This window comes from Lontra canadensis, unplaced genomic scaffold, assembly GCF_010015895.1.
Source record: "Lontra canadensis isolate GAN:19392208 unplaced genomic scaffold, GSC_riverotter_1.0 scaffold82, whole genome shotgun sequence".
Taxonomy (NCBI): domain Eukaryota; kingdom Metazoa; phylum Chordata; class Mammalia; order Carnivora; family Mustelidae; genus Lontra; species Lontra canadensis.
In genome coordinates this window covers 7,897,284-7,919,961 of record NW_022631076.1, presented here as the reverse complement: position 1 = coordinate 7,919,961, position 22,678 = coordinate 7,897,284, and the positions used below count along the sequence as shown (strand labels likewise).

The window sequence follows — 22,678 nt, the reverse complement described above, 5'->3', positions numbered from 1 at the left end:
TAACAGGACAGACCATGACCAACGCAAAGGCAGAAGGGGAGAGGAACAAATGCCGAGACCAAGTAACCTACAGTAACTGCTTCAGAGTATGAAAACGGATTTCCCTAGGCTGAGGTAGTCAGGGAGGGTTTATGGAAAAAGCTAACACTTAGCCTTGGGAACGAACTTAAGAGAAAGAAAATATTCTAGGTAGAAGCAGCATGGGCACAGAAAAGCTCAAGGCACACCAGGAGAGGAGTGGACATTCCACCAGTAGGGGAAGAATCGGCCACACGAGGCCGTCATCAGCTGATAATCAAACGAAGCTGTCCTGACACTTTGGCCAGAAGAGAGCTTCAAGCCGGTATCCATAAAAGGAGTCCTTCTCTCTCACGTGACAAGAAGCTGAGAACACTCCTGAGTTCTAGAGTGTCAGTCTGAGACACATGGCGCACAGGAGGGTGTCCTGTCAAGAACTTAGAAGGAGGGGCACCTGGGTGGCTCAGTGGGTTAAAGCCTCTGCCTTCGGCTCAGGTCATGATCCCAGGGTCCTGGGATCGAGCCCCGCATCGGGCTCTCTGCTCAGCGGGGAGCCTGCTTCCTCCTCTCTCTCTGCCTGCCTCTCTGCCTACTTGTGATCTCTGTCAAATAAATAAATAAAATCTTAAAAAAAAAAAAAAAAAAAGAACTTAGAAGGAGGGAGCAGATGGGCCTGAATGGGGAACGAACCACCACACACGGTCACCTTCTAGTGACTGTGGAGCCACGCACGGTCCCATCTAGCTCACCCCTGAAAACAAACCTGGGGGAAGGCACACAGCCAGCAGAGCCCCCTCCTCTGATAACCAATTCCAAAACCAGCTTTGGAAACGCAGCAACAGGTCTTCCTCCCTGTGCTTATTTACCAAAAAAATACTTTTGTGTCCTCGAAGGCATCTAGCCAGAGTGGCTAGTCTGTATGTTTAAAGAAAAAAGAAAATTAGTGGCGACCTCTGTTCTAATGACCACTGGGGACTATGTTCACCAAAGTGTAACTGTGCAAGGGCATTCCCCAACACATGAGCGTGAATGAGACCGTCCAGACCATTTTGTCTGATAGGATGTGCCAGAAGAGAAAGCACAGCGACCCCCAGGCCTAGAGAATCAGAATTCCCAACAGGTTCCTGGTCCAGTGAGTCCTACGGTGGCGAACTCTGGCCAGGCTCAACCAAGACTCTCCTACTCAGTGACAGGGTGTAACTCCCTCATTCTAATGTTAAACATCTAAAATGCGGAGGGGAGCCTCTCTGTACCGTCTATCCGTCTATCCGCAAGCCCTGTTGACTCATCTTCCACATACCCCCATCTTTGCTTCTTGCTGGGCTCCCTCCTCTGATCCAACCAGCTCAGCCTCTGGCTGGTTAATGGCAAGTCTCCTGGGTGGCTTTCCTGTTCCTTCCCTTGTCCCCTTCCAGTTTCTTCTCATGGAAGCCACATCAGTCCCGGAAAGTGCTCATTGGATTCTGTCACTCCTCTGCTTGAAACCATCCAGCTGCTTCTCTTTGCTTTTGGAAGAAAACCCAAACCTGTGACAGGCCACTAGGACCCACGTAAATTGGCCCGTGCTGACCCTGATCCATTAGTATCCCTGTTTTCCTCACTCGCTGGCTGCTTCCTTGCTTATGCTGGGAGCCTGCTTCTCCCTCTCCCACTCCCCATCCTTATGTTCCTGCTCGTGATAGCTCTCTCCATCAAGTAAATAAATAAAACCTTAAAATCAATCGATCCTGGATCTTGCCCTTACTAAATCAGGAATGGGGAGGAGGTGGGGAGAAGTATGGAGAGCATTTTGTCTAAACAACTTTCACAGCGAGGCGGCGCCTTCTGGCAACATGCGCACTTTCACACTGACCTACCTCACTCTACACAGTGAGACCACAAAGACCGGAGAGAAGCAGCTTTGCTCTTTTTTCCACACACACATTATGACTCACATTAAGTGCCACTTTTACAGAATCAGAAGGGCCCAAGGGACCAGGTCCTACTCCCTCTAAGAAATGAAGAAATGGGAGGCCCAGAGAGATCTAAGGGCTTGGCCAAGGTAGCTAGTATCTCTCAACTGTCATCAACTTAGAGTTACATATTATAATCCAAGTCTCCAAGCAGAGAACTCCCGTGCTCTTTCCATTAGCCCACACTCATTCTAGGCCACTTCTAGGTAGAGCAAGTCCCTGGACATCTGTGAGTCAGCCCAAATAGACCGACAGACGGGAAACTGGGAAAGTAAGTTCAGTAACAGAACTAGTGACATGTAACTTAACTCCTTTAGCTATAAACAGGCTACTGAGTATCCAGGAAAATATACACCCACAGCAGCAAAACCACAGGAGATGGGACTCCCCCACCTCCACCATCCCAGAGTCCCCAGGAAGGAGCCACACCAGGGTGCCGTTTGCTGGAGCCCCGCCCGCAGCCTGGCAGCCGCCCACTTCCCAGAGTGAGTCTGAGCACATCACTTCACAATTCAGAGTTTCAGCTTATCTTCCCTACCTCAGAGGGCACTATTGAACCAAAAAGAAAAAAAGACAACTAGGAGGGTACAAAACTTGGAAAACACAGTATGCAGGAGAGATCACTGTTAATAAAGAACTGATATTTTCTGAAGGGGAAAAGCTGAAGCCAACCCCCTGTGGATTCCTTCAAGGTCACCTCTCCCCTCCCACGTGGCTAGAATTAGGGGATTGTGGCAGGAGAGTAATATACCCTTAGAGACTGATGCAGGTGTGTGAAGTGGAAAAGATCTTGTTTTTCTTCCATTTGGTTATACAAATGCCTCACAGAGTGCTAAGGAATCCCTTGACGGGCGTGTCACAACTTCAGAAAGCATCAGACATCAGGCCCTGCTCCTAGAACACAGCCCATGGCAGGGCTCCCATCAAGTGACAGGCAGAGGGATGATGGGGGGCGAGGGCGGGGTTAACAGAGGGCAGCCAGCCACACCAGGACATCAGCCCCTCTTGGATCTACCGCAGTTAGATGCTTGATCTAGAGCTAAATTCAGCTTCCAGGGCATTATGGGGAGCGGATATCTTAGGGGCAGGGAGCCAAACTGGGTCCCAACCAGCTCTCAGGGGATCTGATCCCACTTCACTGCAGCGGCCTTTCTTCTAGGGCTGAACCAAGTAACATTCTGTGCAAGTGGGTCCAGACCAGCAGCAGAGCCGCCATCCTGCCTCCCTACCTCTGTACTTTGTCTCCTCTATCTGAACCGCCCCTTCTCCCTCATTCCTTTTCTGCCTGCATCCTATCTTGCAACCTATACATACCTTCATCCTAAAGGATCTTAAACTCAGCTGAGGTAGAAACATTTTTCTAAGAGAAACCATAAACCAATTTAAGCATACTTTTATAGATAAGTATAATCTCAAAAATTCTTCCTTACTTCCCTTACCATTTGAAGTTATTCCTTTTCATCTTGTTTTTTTCCGTCCTGGTAGTCCTTTTTAGCCACTTTTCAGGTGGGTAAGCGGTTTAGGTCGTAGGGGTCAAATTCCCTGAGGCACCCCCCTGCAGCATCCTTGCTGGACCATGCCCAGCCTGCTCCAACACCTGCAGAGCTCATTTCAGCACAAGGCAGCCCAACTTGAGGCAGGAAGACCCTCACCGGCCATGAGCTCCTGTACACCAAGCTAAAGGTGGCCCCTGAACATACGCCCACTGTTGACCACTCTGACCTTTGGAAGAACTCAGAGGAGACACACAGTCCTGCAGTATTTTGGGATTATGGTTCCTTTTCTTTGACTTGTAAGCCCCGTGTCCCCCAGCTGTTCCTTGGATGCTACAGTCTTCAGGCATCTACCTCTGGATGAGCTCCATTTACTGAGATCCCTCAAAGTAGGTCATCAATATCAGAACATAGTTGAACAAAATCAGGGGTGCCTGGGTGGCTCAGTGGGTTAAAAGCCTCTGCCTTTGGCTCAGGTCATGGTCTCAGGGTCCTGGGATCGAGCCCCGCATCGGTCTCTCTACTCAGCAGGGAGCCTGCTTCCTCCACTCTCTCTGCCTGCCTCTCTGACTACGTGTAATCTCTATCAAATAAATAAAATCTTAAAAAAAAAAGAAGCTTCAACAAAGGACTGCATGGGAAGATTAGAGGCCCAGCTCAGTGCCCTGGAAGTCGCCTTGCAAAGACTCAGGCAGATGATTTTCCAGCCTTTGCGGGCATTACTGTATTCGCTAGAGGACTTTATTTTTTCTGGAGAGCTTTTTAAAAGGGTATAGTAAATCAATTCCCATAGCCACTTACAGTCATTGTTTAGAGTTCTATATGCTCCCATCTTTTGTGTGTGTGTTTAATTTTATTTAAATTCAATTAACATATAGTACATAATTAGTTTCAGATGTAGAGTTCAGTTGTTCATCAATTGCATATAACACCCAGTGTTCATTACATCTATGCTTTTTCAGTTTCTACATTTTTTAAATTTTTTTTTTCAGCGTAACAGTATTCATTATTTTTGCACCACACCCAGTACTCCATGCAATCCGTGCCCTAATACCCACCACCTGGTTCCCCCAACCTCCCACCCCCCGCCCCTTCAAAACCCTCAGATTGTTTTTCCAGAGTCCATAGTCTCTCATGGCTCACCTCCCCTTCCAATTTCCCTCAACTCCCTTCTCCTAACTCCCCTTGTCCTCCATGCTATTTGTTATGCTCCACAAATAAGTGAAACTATATAATTGACCCTCTCTGCTTGACTTATTTCACTCAGCATAATCTCTTCCAGTCCCGTCCATGTTGCTACAAAAGTTGGGTATTCATCCTTTCTGATGGAGGCATAGTACTCCATAGTGTATATGGACCACATCTTCCTTATCCATTCGTCTGTTGAAGGGCATCTTGGTTCTTTCCACAGTTTGGCGACCATGGTCATTGCTGCTATAAACATTGGGGTACAGATGGCCCTTCTTTTCACTACATCTGTATCTTTGGGGTAAATACCCAGTAGTGCAATGGCAGGGTCATAGGGAAGCTCTATTTTTAATTTCTTGAGGAATCTCCACAGTGTTCTCCAAAGTGGCTGCACCAACTTGCATTCCCACCAACAGTGTAAGAGGGTTCCCCTTTCTCCACATCCTCTCCAGCACATGTGATTTCCTGTCTTGCTAATTTTGGCCATTCTAACTGGTGTAAGGTGGAATCTCAATGTGGTTTTAATTTGAATCTCCCTGATGGCTAGTGATAAAGAACATTTTTTCATGTGTCTGATAGCCATTTGTAGGTCTTCATTGGAGAAGTGTCTGTTCATATCTTCTGCCCATTTTTTGACATGATTGTCTGTTTTGTGTGTGTTGAGTTTCAGGAGTTCTTTATAGATCCTGGATATCAACCTTTTGTCTGTACGGTCATTTGCAAATATCTTCTCCCATTCCGTGGGTTGCCTCTTTGTTTTTTCAACTGTTTCCTTTGCTGTGCAGAAGCTTTTGATCTTGTATTGGAAGAATAAACATTGTTAAAATGTCTATACCGCCTAGAGCAATCTATACTTTTAATGCCATTCCGATCAAAATTCCACCGGTATTTTTCAAAGAGCTGGAACAAATAATCCTAATATTTGTATGGCATCAGAAGAGACCCCGAATCGCTAAGGAAATGTTGAAAAACAAAAAACTGGGGGCATCACGTTACCTGATTTCAAGCTTTACTACAAAGCCGTGATCACCAAGACAGCATGGTACTGGCATAAAAACAGACACATAGACCAGTGGAAGAGAGTAGAGAGCCCAGATATGGACCCTCAACTCTATGGTCAATTAATCTTCGACAAAACAGGAAAAAATATACAGTGGAAAAAAGACAGTCTCTTCAATAAATGGTGCTGGGAAAACTGGACAGCTATATGCAAAAGAATGAAACTCGACCATTCTCTTACACCATACACAAAGATAAACTCAAAATGGATAAAAGATCTCAATGTGAGACAGGAATCCATCAGAATCCTAGAGGAGAACATAGGCAGTAACCTCTTCGATATCAGCCACAGCAACTTCTTTCAAGATAGGTCTCCAAAGGCAAAGGAAACAAAAGCGAAGATGAACTTTTGGGACTTCATCAAGATCAAAAGCTTCTGCTCCCATCTTTGAGAGGAATCTTTCATAACCTTATCTGACGTCAGTCTTAAAGGGCAATGCAAACAAAACTTCAGCCCCATCTCGCCCTACCCACCAAAGTTGTCAACCCTACATCCCACTCCCAGTCTTGGAACCTGGGGCTGGAGAGAAGAGCAGTTTTCTGGATGAAAAAAAGGCAGCGCTCCCTTTCTAGTGAGCTCCTGTGAACAACTCAGAGGAAGAAACCGCTCTGGAGGCCAGAAGCTCCCACGTGATGGGATTCTGATCTTCATCCCCACGCGTGAACGTGTCGTTCTAGACGGGGCACCAACCCTCCTCAACCCTCGCAGGCAGGAGAGAAAGGCACACTGAGGGACCAACAAGGAGCGAGATGTGAGACTTCCTCTCAAACCACGATCTTCAGGGCAGTCATGAAAGCCAAGGAACCTCAACTTCCCATTGAGCAGGAACCACACTCCACCACAGCTGTGGTCTCGGAAAAATGCCTCCTTGATATACTATTCTCAGACGCCCCACTGAGTTCAATTGTTAACTCCTTATTAAGGAGGACTAGCTTTTAGGCACCTGTTATGCTCTTCCCTGTGCCGGATTAAGAGTCTTAAATTTTTGCATCTGCTACAAAGCTGTCCAGCCCACTGAGACAAAGACTGGAAGACATCGCAGGTGTGGGCCGGGGCAGCATGGTGAGCTGATAACAGACATCTCTGTAGAACGTTTTAGACGCACCATGCAGTTCACAGCCCAACCAGGCACAAAGGAGAATCAAGGCCACTGTCCACCTACATAACACTGGTCAGGCAGGACTGAAAACCACCAGCTTTCTGGGTTCAGCGTCGCAAGCTAGCTCAAATACTAGCCACGGTTTACCACTGTGAATTAGTAGTATGTGAAAAATTACCACTTCTGAAGAGGTCTACTTGCACAGTAATTGAACAGGAAAGATACTTGCAATGCATAAGCCTCGCTCAGCAAAGGTGTGCTACCACGGAGCCCCTGACAAAGCCCACACAGCTAAGGCAGAGTTCAAAGTCCAACACCGAGGGGACTGAGTGAGATCAAGTGGAAGACACTTCCGGCCGGACTAGTTGGTGGGCTAGCGCTCAGCTACAGCACCGTGGACATGGCTCACGCTCCAGGGCTGCCGGGGTGCTCACCACCCTGGACGCGGCAGTCTCCGGCCAGCATTTCGGCAGTTTCTGATTTGAGACGGCTCACACTGCAGCCCAAGCTTGGTTCAGACAGACACCCCGAGCGTGCGCCCCACTCAGTAAGAGCGCGCTCCCCGGCTGCGGGCTGCATAACCCCAACGGCCAGTGGAGCGGGGTTCTGTTCCAGGGTGCCAGTGAGATGTCAGGGCTGTGAACAGTAGGGGACCCCTGGAGCCTTTATTAAGGATGGATTAAGGTTAAGGAATGGGAGGCGAGGAAGTGGAGGGAGACGCAAGAGGAGAGCCTTAAAACACTTCAGTAGAGGAGATGGATGAAATCCAAGAAGAAAACAGTTACCATGGGACTATTTATAATAGGTGTTAAGACCCACATCCCAGCACTGTTTTTAGGGTTTCCTAGCAGGTTAGATGTGGAAGCAGCATCAGAATCCAAGGCAGGGGCTGCTAGTCAGAAAACCCGATTACGAACTCAAAAGAAGCAAGTACCGTAGACAGCCAGAATCTAGCACAAAAGGAATCCAAGCACCAGACCAATCTCCCAAGTCCCGTTCTACAGGCTGAGATGCAGCAGCTCTATTTTCACCGGCTCTCCGGGTCTCTGTTACACTCCAAGTGAGAAAATTCTGCTCTAGTAGCTGCGACACCCACAGCCTCTTCGGAAGGAAGCACAGTGTTCCCGGGGACCACCATCTTTGAAAGCTCCTTGGGCATAGAAGGCCAAAGCTCCCTGGGCCAGGCACCTGCCCCAAAACAGCCACTCAAGGGGCCCCTTTCCAGGAAAGCTTCCGAGCTCCTGTCGGTAGCGACAGAGCCAACAGCCAATCTGCGGCAGCCGTAACCACCAATCTAAACTGGGATTGAAGATACAGAAAGGGGTACTTAATCCAAGCCAGAGGGGAGAAGACAAGAGAAAAAAAAACAGAGCCAAGAGTAATGGAGTCCTATTGATGGCATTAGTGTGGCAGGAAACGCAGGCCTGCCACCACGGACAGGATAACCTGGTCCCTAAAGCCTCAAAGGTCATGGCCATCTTTCTCGCCCCCAAATCCTACACATGTTAGACTAGGACACGCAGACCAGCTAAGTCCAGCTCTAAAGAGAGCATCCTTAGGACAGAGGCAACATCTTGAAGTACCCTGCAAAGAGGCAAATATGCCAAGTGCCAGCAAGGGCTAAGACGGGCATAGGCACCCCATTAGCAGGTCAGGGTGGGGTGCTCTTCGTACAATCTGGGACAAGCCCCACCATTGTAAGCTACAGAACAGTTAGGTCTGGCCCTTTAGGGTTGAGAGGATAGGTGATCTTCAAAACTAAGACCTCTGGGCTCCTTTTGTTCCCTCCCCACACCTGAAAAAGATGCCACAGAGACATAGCCCTAGTGCCTGTCCAATGCCAGGGTTTTGCGAGTTTAGGACCCACTTCAAGGCTGGCTGCCCCCTTCAGAGGAACAGGAGCCAGAGAATCTGCACCGCAAGTATCCTGTAAGCCCTCCCACACCCACCCCTACATTGCCCTGAACTGTAGCTTTCCAGAAGACAAGACCTTCTCCTAGCAACTATTACCGTTCATGTGTTCTCACTGTGTCTCAGTAGCAAGTCTCTGAGGGTTGTTCTAGCTTCTTACCCATGTCACAGGTGACAAGCCTAGAGGTTGACCAGTCGCCAGAGTTTACACAGCTGGCAAACAGGGAACCAGGGCTCAAACCCAGGTCTAGCCAGTCCAACCTCTATGTTCCCTTTTACTGCTCCCAATCTGACTGTGGTATAATAACTAGGAAATTTACCACCTTCACCCTTTAAGTGTAAAGTTGGGTAACGTTAAGTGCATTCACACTGCCATACAGCCATAACCACCGTGCAGCTCCAGAACTTCCCATCTTGTAAAACTCGACCTCTGTACCAATAAAACCACCCACCTGGACTCTCCCCTCCCTCCTGCAACCGCCATCCTCCGTGGTCTCTGAATTTGCTTCATCCAGGTACCACTCACATAAGTGGACTCCTAAAGTTCATTGGTCATGCCCTTGAGGTTCATCTGTGATACAGCACATATCAGAACCTCCTTAAGGCTGAAAACGACTTTATTGTCTGGATATACCACAGTCCCTCATCCATTCATCCAGGATGGACACTGGCTTACTCTTATCTTTTGACCATTATGAATAATGCTAACCCCCCTCCTTTCTAATACCAAGTGTCCAACATCCTGCCTGATGCTAAGCAGAGGGAAAGACTCGACAAAGAGCATTTTGGGAAATTAGGTGGAATGGGCTTTACATTTTCAATCAATAGATAATGCTAGTACACTTGTCCTAACATTGAGGCAATTATGCTCATGTATGGGTCATATTAATATACATATATTTAAGAGGGACTATAAATCAGTATAACTACAAAATCCAATGAGACTTAAGGGGTTTTTTTTGTTGTTGTTAAGTAGGGCTCCACACCCAGCACAGAGTCCAACACAGGACTTGAACTCACAATCAGATCAAGACCATAGCCGAGACCAAGAGTCAGATGCTCTACTGACTGAGCCACCTTGGCACCCTGAGCTTTTAAATTTTAAGATTTTATTTGAGAGACAGAGATCACAAGTAGGCAGAGAGGCAGGCAGAGAGAGGGGAAAGCAGGCTCCCTGCTGATCAGAGAGCCCGATGCAGAGCTCGATCCCAGGACCCTGAGATCATGACCTGAGCTGAAAACAGAGGCTTTAACCCACTGAGCCACCCAGGCACCCCCGAGCCTTTAAAGTTTTAACCAAGCAGACCAGATGCAGAATGGAATGGCCATTCAAAGGAGCCTTTCATTGACAGCCATGGAAGCTCTCTGCCGACCCACCGAGATCAGTGCAAGTCCAACGCTAACCCCGGAGGACGACAGAAGGAGGCAGCCACATAAAGCAGACATCAGTATCTACAAGTCACTTAGTCTGTAATAGAAATGCAGCTCAGCAAACACCTACCTTACTCAACCAAACTAGTTCTTTGAGGAACTCCTGTATATATCCAGAAAGGCCTACCTCCCAGGCATGGGGAGATTGCCACCATACAAGGGGAAACGAACACATCGGATCTGAAGTCAGTTTCAGTTGAGGAGCTCCAGCTTCCTGGTGCCTCAGCAGAGAGACCACACCCAGCAGCAAAAAGCACTCATTTGCCTAGATCAACTGTGACCTGCAGCCAGGTCCTATCACATCGTAAAGGCATTCTCCTCACTCTGGTGTGCAGTTTGTATGTGACACAGTCACACAAATGTATACACACACAAAACAACAAAGGAACAAGCAGCTCGCCAGCAAAGAAACTCGTTCCTGGCTGATGAAACATTCATTTTCCTCATTTTATAAACAAACATTAGTCCTCATTAGCAAGTATAGGCAAATTGAAAATGATTAAATCTGATGAGACAAAGCAATTTATCTCCTTTTAACATACTAATACCTTCAAGCCTATTCATACAAGAAATGAACCACTAGACTGGGAGAGCCCAAGGTCAAAAGACACTTTTGCAGGGATGGGCTGTGACTATATCCCAGCAGGTAGAAGGTACCCTGAACACTCGCTTAGTGATCAATCTTCAGATGAAGACGGAGGACCACCTGTGTGAGGGAAGACTCCAGAAACCGACTCAGTCAGATTTTTCTTTCCTGACTCAGCAAGTCTCTCCTGCAAGCCACTAGCTTTGTCTGAGCTCACACGAAGGATGGAGATCAGGATTTGTCCCCAATCCCCATAATGACTCACAGGCATCTGCCTTAGACTGTTAATCAAGTTGAATTGGGAATAAACAGGGGATTAGGTTTTTAATGTAAGTGACAACCTTAGGAAAGGCAAAAAAAAAATCTGTGATCATAATTGTTAGAATATTATAGGCTATGATATAGGATATCATAATAGGTTAGGCTACTCAAAACCAAGGCAGTTATAGGAGCTTTCCATGTCCACAAACATTACTTTGCTGTTATTCCACATTCACACTTTGTGCTGAGCCTTCAGGCACAGTAATAAGAAAGAAAAACAACGTTTAATTATCTCCTGACAGGGGCTCCACATTCGTAGGGAGGCAAGTGCCAGAGGAAACAGATGGGCCTTCCACCGGGTACCCAAAGCCAAAAGCCGAAATGACAGGAGAAAATGTTACAGTAAAGCTGGCTCCTTAGTGGAAAAAAAGGTCTTTCCTCGAAGTGCCATGGCCTGAAAACAGGAGGGCAGTATAGGAGGCTTTAAACCGATCCAACAGCATTCACGGAGTTTCCACAGTATGCAAGAACTGTAACTTGGGAACGAAGGGATGGGAGAAGATCCAACCTACACCTTGAATGAGAGGAACCATGGATATGCACACTCAACCTTCAACTACACATGCGTAAGACATCCAGGCTATGTCAGAGGTTCATAAAATCTGGCTTTGAAAACATCCCATTTTCAGCAGAAACAGTCGGATAGGTCACTGGTGAAGCAGAATAACAAAAACCTGTGAACTCACCATGCGATCTAGCAGTCTGCTGACAGCCCCACCGTCCCCCAGGTCACCACCATTCTAGTTTTCCCCCCACCCAGTTTCATTATATACATACGTCCTCCAACAACATGGTCCATTTTGCTAATCAGAAACTCCTAGCTGGTGGTAGCATTGTCTGCATTCTCTAAAGCACTCAACACGACTAGTGGTACCTAAACTGGAGATAATATAATCATGCATCCTGTCATTGGCAAGACTGTACTAGGGTCCAGTGGCCAGTTATCAAGAGATAACTAGAGTCCCCAGTGAATGACCAGGGCACACAAATAAGTAGCCGAATATAGTACATTTTACCAGTTCAAGGATCTTTACCTTGTCCTCTTCCCCAAAGATGACCAGTTCCGAGGTCAGAATACAAATGGAACCGGAATTCTGCCCAGTAGGTTTACCTATAGAGGCTGGTCTCTAAGCCGGGGGGCCAGAATTTGGTGCAGAGAACACTGTAAGGGAAGTGTTTGAATTCCATGCAGAAAGCATCCGATGTTTTTGTTCACTTAGGATTTCACATCACCACACATTTTGGCAAAAGCTCCCTGGGAAAAAATCATTAACTTTCCCTGATGAGCCTCTTCATTCCTTCCCCAAACTTCAGCCAAGGAGAGAAAAGCCTCCAGGGTCCACGTCGGTATCAGAGTCACTCAAACGAGGGCAGGAACTTATGAGCCAGTGAATAGATGTTAAGAGGAGCATTATGCGCTATTAACTTGGACCTCAGATCTAGAGTCTTCATCATTCCCACATCAAATCAGCAAGACAGCACCAGCACTCACACACTCCAGGATCCAGACAATGTGAGGACCTCCCTCCCGTCCCACCTACTACGCCCCTGCTTGCAGGAGGCTGCTGAACTGCTTGGGCAAAGCCCCGGAGAAGCCCCTACAGTTACAGACCTGGTTATCCCTCTGGAAGGCGCCCTCCTCAGATGCCGAAGAGAAACCTTATCTAAGAGGCCCCAGACTAAATGAGCAGATGGAAAAAGGGTTCCCAGGACCGTGCCTGCTCTCCACTCGTTCTTAGAACAAGAGGCTCACTAGATACCGAGTGTGGCAAGAAAGAGGATGTTCTTGCTGTACTGTTGGGGGAGTGGGGGACAGAGCCAGGCAAAGTGTCTGGAAAGGAGTCAAAATGGTTACATTTCCAGTCCCCCAGGTTTACACTGCTTGAGTGTCTTACATCTTCTATGTCTGGATCTTCAAGAGGTGAACCGTTTTGGGTGCCACGGAGAGCTAAGGAAAGCCAAAGACCATTTTGCCTGCATTTGGGACAGTGTGACGAGGCACCAGGATGCCCTTGGGTTTGAAGGTTGTGGCGGCAGAAGGATGAAAAGCATTAAGTTCCTAAACAAAGGAACTCTAGGGTCTGACCATCTGCCTACATTTCTGTATTCAGACCATCCTTCCCTCCTCCTTTCTCCTCTTGAAGGATTCTCTGCTGCTGAGGGACAGGGCAGCGCTAGGTAGAAAGCAACCTCCATATGCCAGACTCTTCTGTACAGATGTTCTACCATCAACGGAACAAATCCTCGTGGAAGGCAGAAGCCAGTCCCTGGCCAGACACCTGGGGGTTCTACTTCCTTGATAAGAGAAGTACAGCTTCCGGCCAGTCCATAAGCCGAGCTCCTCCAGTTGTAATGGAAAGTAGTTACTATTAAGTTAATTAATACACAGCACTCAGAAATAACCAGGCTCCAAAAGGACTCCACGAACGATAGCTATCTTAGCTCCCTGAATCAGGGTTTTCGTTTTCTTGGGGTAAATATGCAGTATTGGGATTACTGGATCATATGGTATTTTTTGAGGGACCTCCGTAGGTTTTCCATACTGGCTGCACCAATAGTGCAGAAGGGTTCCTGTCCTCCACACCCTCTATCTTGTTAATTGTGCTTCCATTAAAAGAGTTAGCTATTGGGCACCTGGGTGGCTCAGTCCATTAAGTGTCTGCCTTGATACAGGTAATAGAAGGAAACCTACAAATGAACACATTAAACATATGAAGAGATGCTCAATCCTGCAAGGGAAACCAACTTTTAAGTCAAAAATGAACCTGGTAGTGTAAGTTTAAGAAGAGCAAAAACAGCCGGTGCTGGGGAGAGGTGAAGAAAGTTTTTTGGAGACTACTGGTCATATTGAGGACAGCTAAACATGCATGCCAACAATCCTACTCTTAGGAACATATCCTAAGTGAATAACTGGAAAGAGGTTCCAAGAATGTTCTGCAACATTTTACACACACACACACACACACACACACACACACACACACACAACAATTCAATGTTCATCAAAATTGGAACAGTTAACATTATGGTAAATCCATAATATGCCATTTTATACAGCCATTATATGGTAAAATTACCTTTATATGCTACAGAGTTAGGGGGGCATAGTAGCTTAAGATCTGGAATAGTATCTATGGCATGATCCCATTTTTAAGTATATTATACTGGGGCACCCAGGTGGTTCAGATGGTATCTGCCTTCAGCTCAGGTCATGATCTCCAGGTCCTAGGATCAAGCCCCACATCAGGCTCCTTGCTCAGTGGGGGAGCCTGCTTCTCCCTCCCCCTCCTTGTGTGCTTGGTCTCCCTCTCGAATACATAAAACCTTTAAGAAGTGTATATTGAACCGTGCATCAATAAAACAGTGCTGCCTAACAGAAACTACGTATGGAGTCTTAAGTATTTTTAGTAGCCATGTTAAAAATAGGTGAATCAAACACTTTAGCCCAATAGATCCAAAGTATTTCGACATTGAATCAACAATATCAGGAGATATTTTACATTCATCTTTTGTACAAAATCTTTAAAATCTGAGTTGGGTTTTTAGGGGGTTTTTTTGTCCTTGTTTTTGTTTGGTTTTGTCTTTAACACCTCCAGCTCCTCTCCACTTGGGCCGGCAGCACTAAGTGCTTAGGAACAGCCTATTGAACAACACAGGTCTGGAAACTATACGTAAGTGATTAACAGCAGCGGTTTCTGGGAACGAGATTAACAGAGCCTTTGCCCTTCCCAGATTGTAGGAATTGTTTCCATAATCATTTGTATTAACAAAAACAAACAAAAAAAGGCATTGTGAAGTGTTTAGATTTCCCTTAAGAACTCCAATGAAAGGCCAGAAAGCACAGCTTTAATTGAAAACTTCCTTCAAACTGCTCTTGCCCATTTCCCAGGGGGGGCAGTGGGAGAGTGGAACCTCCAAGGCTACCCACCACACAGCAGGAGGACTCCAGGGGGAGAAAAGCTGATCACCAGTTAAGCCGGTGTGGGGCATGAGACACTGCACAAGGTGGTCACTTCACAGGTTAAAGCATGTGATCCTCCAGGACTCTTAAGACACAGGTACCGTCCCAGTTTCAGATGAAAAAAATTAAAAATTTTTAGAAAAATCAATCCATTTATTCCAAAACGTCAGAGCGGAGCATTTAACCACATACCCAGGACCGTCCTTACCAAAATCATGACCAGAGGCCAGGACTGCCCACACCAAGATCATGATCTGATCTTTATTAAAATCATGTTCTAAGACTGGCATCTTTAGAGAAAATCCTACCCAAATTTTTATTTGCAAGAATCCCCCAGATCCTAACATTTCTCCTTTAAGCTTATATATCCTCAAATATCAGTTTATATAAGTGGAAAGTATCACGCCAAACTGAACAGGTTAAAAAAAAAAAAAAGTATTGAGTATTCCTTGCCCCATTCCAACTTTTCTGTCCACCCTCAAGCTGGAAACTTCAAGGTCGTATTTGATGACTCCTGCCCTTGTTGAATTTTAGGCTCAATAATCCCTAAGTGGCTAAAAAACAAAACAAACAACAACAACAAAACAGTGTAAGTGGGCTCCTGGGTGGCTCAGTCAAGCATCTGTCTTTGGGTCATGTCAGGATCTCAGGACCCTGGGATTGAATCCCACATCTCCCTCTGCATCTGTCTCTCATGAATAAATCCTTAAAAAAGATACTTAGCACCCCATATCTTAGTATGTAAATACCCCTCAATAAAAGGAAACAGACGTCACTTTAACCAAAGGATCGAAGGGATACCATCAGAAATGGGACACGATGATAGCACAGATGTCTTGATATGGTGCCCTAAGAGCAATTGATTTCTCCTGATGTTTTCTTAGCCAAAATTCATAAATGTCATGTAAGCAGAATACACCAGGGTTATCCAAACTGAAGACGTTTCTACAAGATAATGGACCCATACTCATATTGCCAATGTTGTAAAAAGAGAAGAAACGGAGAAACAGCCCCTAACTGGAGATCAAAGGCGCAAAGATGCTAAACAATGTGGAATCCTAGAAGGGACCCTGGCCCAGAGAAAGTCATTAGTGGAAACACTGATTAGCTTCAGTAAGGTTCACAGACCTGTTAGTTCCGCATGAAGCTTAATTTCCCTGTTTCAACAACTGGGCCGTGCTTACAGACAGCATTAACATTGGGGGTATTTGGAATAAAACACAACTCCATGCCTTTTTTTTTTTTTTTTTTTGCAATTGTTCCAGAAGTCTAAAATTTCATGATCCAAGAGCTAAGCTATTACTATGGCTGCCATCCCCAATTCAGTCTCACTCATCCCTCCCCCCGCCCCTCCATGCTTCCCAGCCCTCTCCCATCGCCTCCTGATAATGCCCTCCCCCTTGCACCCTCCATGTCTATTTAAATCCTATTCACTCAAGGCCCAGTCACAGCCCACCACTGCTAAAGGAAGTCCTTCCCCACCCCTTGTCCCCCCGCCCCCCACCGCAGCACACCCAACTCCTGCTTCCACAAAACACCTCAGGCTGCAAGAACCCTGGACAGAAACACAGGGCTCCTCCTGTGACACAGGGTAATGTTGTATTGTTAAGGACACACGGGTACGGCTATATTGTTAACTCCATGCACTTCAGGTTCTACTGCCCGATGACAATGCAAAATGTTTGTGCAGACAAGCCCATCCGAACAGACGTTCCACTCTTAAATGAACTGCTTTTTAATGCAGTTTCTGGGAGCCTACTGAAATGTATGATGGGCCAACTATTTCAACTAATATGAGTTTACCTTGGAACTATGTATAGTGAAATACACTATCACTCAGGGAAGGCTGTATTCAGACTTAAAGGTTTTTAGCAGTATACCTTATAGCTGACCATTACGACACAAAATATTTAGAAATAACAGAAATCTCTTGCCACATCATAGAAAATGTATTTTTTACTTAGAGGTGCCTTGGCCCTCCAACCAGCAAGTGGATGCCATCTCTCTGAACAAAGTACGTACAACGGTATATGGAGAGACTCTGACCAGACCTCGAGTGGTCAAGAAGCCTCTCACGGGGGTGGGTACCTTGCAGTCAACTGAACTATTCGGAGCACATTAACCAAAAGGAAACTGGAAGAAACTAGCAGCCAGAATGCAAGCCTTCCCAAGAAGGCCCGAGTGGGGAGACACGGTGTCAGCAAAGAGCTACAAGGAAGTTCCAGGAGGACTTGGGGCGGGCGCATTTTGGGGGGGGGATGTGGGGACAAGCTCGTAAGCATCTCTTCAGTACAAGGCACAGTGCTAAACACCCCGGAGGCTCAAAAAAAGGTTTGCGGTGTTGTCTGTTCTCTAGGTGTGCTCAGCCTGGGGGAAGGGGGTGGAAGAATGGGACAAGAACTACTGACAAGGGGGTTGGGGCAGGGCACGCTCACTCAGTGTATACCTGTAATAGGCAGAGAACATGCCCGGAACCGGGGACAATTTGCATGCAAACTTTGGAATTCTGAAGCTCCCCAGCAGAGCCAAGAAGAGCCCACTAGCTTTGCAGGCCCATCTGAGGAAGTTAGGCAGACAAGAAGAATTGGGAACTAGGGATGGGAAAGGCAGCAAGACGCAAGGCAGAGAATAAAGCAAGAAGGAAGGGGTGGGGGCACACTAATGGCCTGTGTGTGACTAACCTAGCTTCAAAGGACCGTAAGGAAGCCAGAGCCCTTGAGTTTCTCAACATCCCCTCGGCCGAGCCACCATGGTTCCCAGAATCAGATTCTAAGATGAAGATTCCTGTTTAAGTGACCTGCTGGGTGGTGCTCCCAAGACTGGGGGAGTGGGACAGGGAAGGGGAAGAAGGCAAGCAGGGGTGTGATATTCAGCAAAATCCAAGAAGTGAAACTTGGGCTCAACTTGCACAGCTCTGGAAAGAGCAAGACCCTAGGGCAGTCCCGTTCCCAAGGCTGGGGAGTGTGGAAGGTAGTTTATAACTAAAGGAGTTATACTCCCTTTAGTTAAAGGACTGTCTGGGGGCAGGGATGCATGCTCAGGCTGCAAGAACCCTGGACAGAAACAGGTGCCATCGGGAGTGAACAAGCACCAGAGAAGAGTCAAGGGCCCACAGGAGCACTGCCAGCATCTGCTACCACTTACGTCTCTACCGGCACATTTTTTGAAATATCCCTTGGGAGCCAAAAGTAGGAGTGAATCCTTAATGCCTCCAAGGGTGGCAGGTGGGGACAAGAGGCAGGCGGCTCCTGCTGCTTTCCAGACGGACACCCAGGAGACACCTGCATACCCGATGCATAAGGAAAGCAGAGGACAAAGCCCCCATTAACATACACAGTAAATCAGTAAATCAGCAGCAAACATTCCCGGCTAGGACACTATTTGTCAATTACGAAAAAAAAAATCAACCAGAAAATTGTTTGAAGGTACTTGTTTCAGTCTGTGACTTCTGTCACTCAGCTGGCTAAAATCCGAACAGCCTCCTGAAAGACTCCTCTGAAAGAACAGTGTAAGAAGGGTTATTCTGATGAAAAACTTAAAGTCAGACTATTTTCTGCAGTTATCACAAATTGTATTTCTGATGCTTACGCATGCTCAGGTCTCTTCCTGGGACCTGTGCGAATCAAGTTAGCCCATACCTCCAACCCACAGGAAAAGCAGGACTAAGAGCCACATACATGCGCTTTGGGACACGACCGCTCGTTGTCAGCTCCAGGTTCCTGTGAAGAGTAGAGGAGGCTGGGGCACCTTGACATCACCCTTAAAGTGCCTGGCATGGATTCTAATTCTCTTCCCTCCAAGAAAAGTCTCACTAGAGAGCAATTTCTCAAAGATGAGGTGTTGGGTCTTCTGAAAACAGACATTCCCTTGTTGATGGGAAGCTGGGAAGTGATCAAGGACTAAAAACTCAAAAAAAAAATTCACATAGCATGAGAGCATCCAGTTGGAGAGTGCAGCTAGCTAGAAAACAGTAATGTGGCAGAGGAGGAAAAAAAATTATTCTAGAATAAGTAGGAATAGAATAATATATAAGTTCTTACCTGAAACTGTACTTTCAGATTAATTTATGCACTTAAAGTTCTCCTTCCAATAATATCTTCCAACTAGGTCACTAAAGCAACAGGTATAGTCCTAAAGGGCTTTAATATTTCCAACCCACTTATAAATGCTGTTGACATAATGGATAATTATTTCCATCATGCATAATACATTACAGTGCATGCCTGTATCCAGCATTCATCACATTAAACTAGCCTAGCGAGTTAAAAGGGAGAACATGAACTGTTTTAACACACTAAAATGAACAAATCATCTCCCTAAGAAAATGAATCTGAGTAGCAGGCACGGTTTCTCTATGTAATTTGTGATTCATATGCATACTGAGAATCCAGCCTAGCAAGTAGGGTAATAATGGTTAGGAAACAATGCACCAGCTTCTCATAGTAAAGCTTAAGTCTAACAACAGCTGCTCAAAATTCAATCTGGAAGCTACTGGGTGAGCCACAGAAAGTCTCAAATTTCAGATTCATCTACTTAAAAGTGATTAAGAACTAGAAACCCCCTAACACGATCAGGTCAAGTCCCTCAGCCCTGCAAAGGCATTCTGATACCTTGAGTTGTGTCAAACCCTCAACATCCATGAAGCCAATTTAAGTGACTTGTGTGTTCGCTCAAGACCCTTTTCTTAGGATAGTTTTGTCCTTACCACAAACCCAGAAAATTACTAACTGTGGCTCGGACTGCCGCTAGGATCCATTTCTAATAGTTAACATGCAATTCACTCACTTATAACACATAATATACTCGTTAATAAGGAGAAAAATCGAGTGTTTTCCCCTGGAAGTATGGTCTATGAAAAGCAATCCAATCTTGTTTTAAGATCAGGGCTTCAAAATTACAGGTTTCCCCTCTCTGCCTGCCTCTCTGCCTACTTGTGATCTCACTCTGTCAAATAAATAAATAAAATATTTTTAAAAAGGGGGGGGCGCCTGGGTGGCTCAGTGGGTTAAGCCACTGCCTTCGGCTCAGGTCGTGATCTCAGGGTCCTGGGATGGAGCCCCACATGGGGCTCTCTGCTCAGCAGGGAGCCTGCTTCCCCCCTCTCTCTCTGCCTGCCTCTCTGCCTACTTGTGATCTCTGTCAAATAAATAAAATATTTTTTAAAATTACAGGTTTATTCAGTTATCCATTAGCTTCACATAATTACCACAGTGACCTGATGAAGGACTTTGTGATACATGGCAGGCATGGGCCATTGAGGCATTCATTTTATTTGGCAGTCAAGTAGTGTCTCCGTGCACTTCTGGGTGTTAACAGATCCCTACCGGGATCCAGCTCTAGTCCAAGTGCCTGACAACCCGCTCCGAGGAAAAACTGAAAGCCAGGGCTTTGAGGGCTCCTCCCAAGACGCACAGGGGTAAAGCGGGTGGGGCACTTTTCAAAGCCAGACACGCCAGAGATTTTCACCGAACCGCTCTCCCCCAGCCTTCCCCCTTTCCTCCCCCTTTCCAGAAGCTGTCACCCATGTGCAACCCGGGCCGGAACCCTGGTGGAGGAGATGTCCGAGGCTGCGGTGACCCCACCCTCTACAGCCACCTCTTCAGTGTCCTCCCAGCTCGGCTCTCTCCCTTGCCAGGAGAAATTAAAAATCCGTCTAACAATGCAGCCAGCCAACCCCGACGCAGAGCTCGCCCACGCGCGGAGCAGCGCAGAGCAAGAGCCAGGTGAGGACGCGGAAGTAGCTTTTCCTCCCCGCCTAAACCTGTTGGCCGGGGCGGGTCTCCTGCAAATCGCACGCCCACGCGCGCACACACCCACCCGTGCACGCACGCGGACGCACGAGCCACTGTCAAACGGGTCACAGCCCCGGAAAAGAGGGGGCGTGCAAGCCTCTAAAACTTACTGAAGGGGGGAGGGGGACATGCTTACAGGCCTCGGCCCGTCGCGGTCCCCTGCCAAGCTGAAACCCGATCGGGGCGCGGCGGCGGCTGAGCGGCCGTGGACGCTCGGGGAGGCGGCGGCTGGTCCCGAACTTTAAACAACTGCCGCGGAAGCAGGGCGTCTTCACCCAGCCGCACCTGTTCCCGACCGTGGGGGCCGAGCCCCGCACATCCCTGCTGACCTTGAGGACATCCCGGAAATCCAAACTCCACCCCCAGGTCAGCGTTCCTCCGACCCCCTTCCCATCGGTAACTGAAGCCTTCCTGGTACCCACGCGGAGGGGCCGCTTCCAGCCCCCCCGCCCCCTGCAAATTAAGAACGCGCTTCCCTGGGGTCTCTGCAGATCCTTCGAGCATCTCACTTCCCCCGTTGCTTATCTCCCCTTGCCCACCCTAGCCATCAGCCCCTCACAGCAGGTTGGGTCCCCTTCTCTCCATCCCAGGAGTGCTAACATCCCCTAAGTGCGGTCATCCCCCACTGGTGCGCTGGAGCTAAAGGAAGCCTTAGAGGGACGCCCTCGCGAGCTGCTTTGCAGAGCGGCTGGAGCGGGGTCCACGGGCAGGAGAGGGGGCGGCAGCGGGGCTGTCCCCACGCCCCGGGCCCCGCACTGGCAGCAAACAACCCCCCCCCCCCCCGCAACGGACCGGGAAACTCCGCAGAGCCAGGCAAGGAAAGCGACAGCAGGGCGTCGGTGAGGGGGCGACAAACCCTGGCCGGACACCGAGCTGCCGAGCAGACGCCGCCGGGCAGCCGGGAGCCGCGTCGGGTCAGCGCAGGACGCTCCCAGAGTAGCCAAACTTTCTCTGCCTCCCGAAGTTCTGGGCGCCAGGGAGCAAGCAGGGGGTAGGCTGCCGGGCCGCTCCCAGGCCCCCGCCCGCCTCCAGGGACCGCAGAAGAGGGCGCCCCCAAGGGCCGCGGCGGCCGGCAGCCCGCCGCCCTCGCCCTCACCTGGGCCGCCGGGACCGCGGCGCGCGGCCCGCGCTCACCTGGCTGTAAAGCTCGCCGACCGACATGACCGCGCGGGCCGGCCCGCGCCGGGGCACCGCGCCTGACGTGCGGCCCTCGCCCGTGCCCCGCCGCGCGGCGGGTCCCGACTCCTCTCCGCCCGCCGGCTCTCAGTCCACCGCCCGCCCTCCTGGCGCCATCTTCCCGGGCCGGCCGAGAGTTTCCCGGTGTCTCGCCGCTCGCCCCTGGATCTGTCCCGCCGGCTTCCTGGAGGCGCCGCGGCCGGCTCTCCCTCGGCCGGCGCGACCTTTACTCCCGCGGTGGCGGCGCAGCTGCGGCCGGGCAGGAGTGGCGGGCGGGGGAGGAGGCGGCGCGGCGCCGCTCCCCGCTCAGGTAGGGGAGGAGGTGCGGGCGCCCGAGGGGGAGGGCCGAAGGCGGAGAGGGAGGGCCGCGGAGCTGGCGGCGGGTGCCGTGCGGCCGCCGCCTGTGAGCCCTGCGGGGGCCGGGCTGGACGCGCCCTCCAGCGCCCCGGCTGCAGCGGGGTCCACCGGGCCGGGGGCGGGGCCGGGGCTGGGCGCGGAGCTGGCGCCGGCCGCCCCCTGCTGGCAGCCAAGGGCACGCCGGCGCAGGTGCGCGCGGGCGCTGCACCTGCCGCGCCACGCTCCGGGTGCCCTCGGGAGAAGCCGGGCAGGGAGAGTGAAAACAAGACCGAGAAGTAAGAGATTGCGAGGCGGAGGGAGAGAGGAAATAGAGGAATAGAAGTCTATGGCTGA

General features: G+C 48.8%; 1 protein-coding gene across 1 annotated transcript in view; it reads right to left on the bottom strand.

The window, feature by feature from the left end:
• Positions 1–22,270, bottom strand: part of MYO5B (myosin VB) — a 342,886-nt gene extending 320,616 nt beyond the window's left edge. Inside the window, exon 1 of the mRNA XM_032882535.1 lies at positions 21,947–22,270. Within this exon, the coding sequence (XP_032738426.1) occupies positions 21,947–21,973 (27 nt within the window). The 5' untranslated portion in view covers positions 21,974–22,270. The remainder of the gene's footprint in view (positions 1–21,946) is intronic.
• Positions 22,271–22,678: the final 408 nt, after the last annotated feature.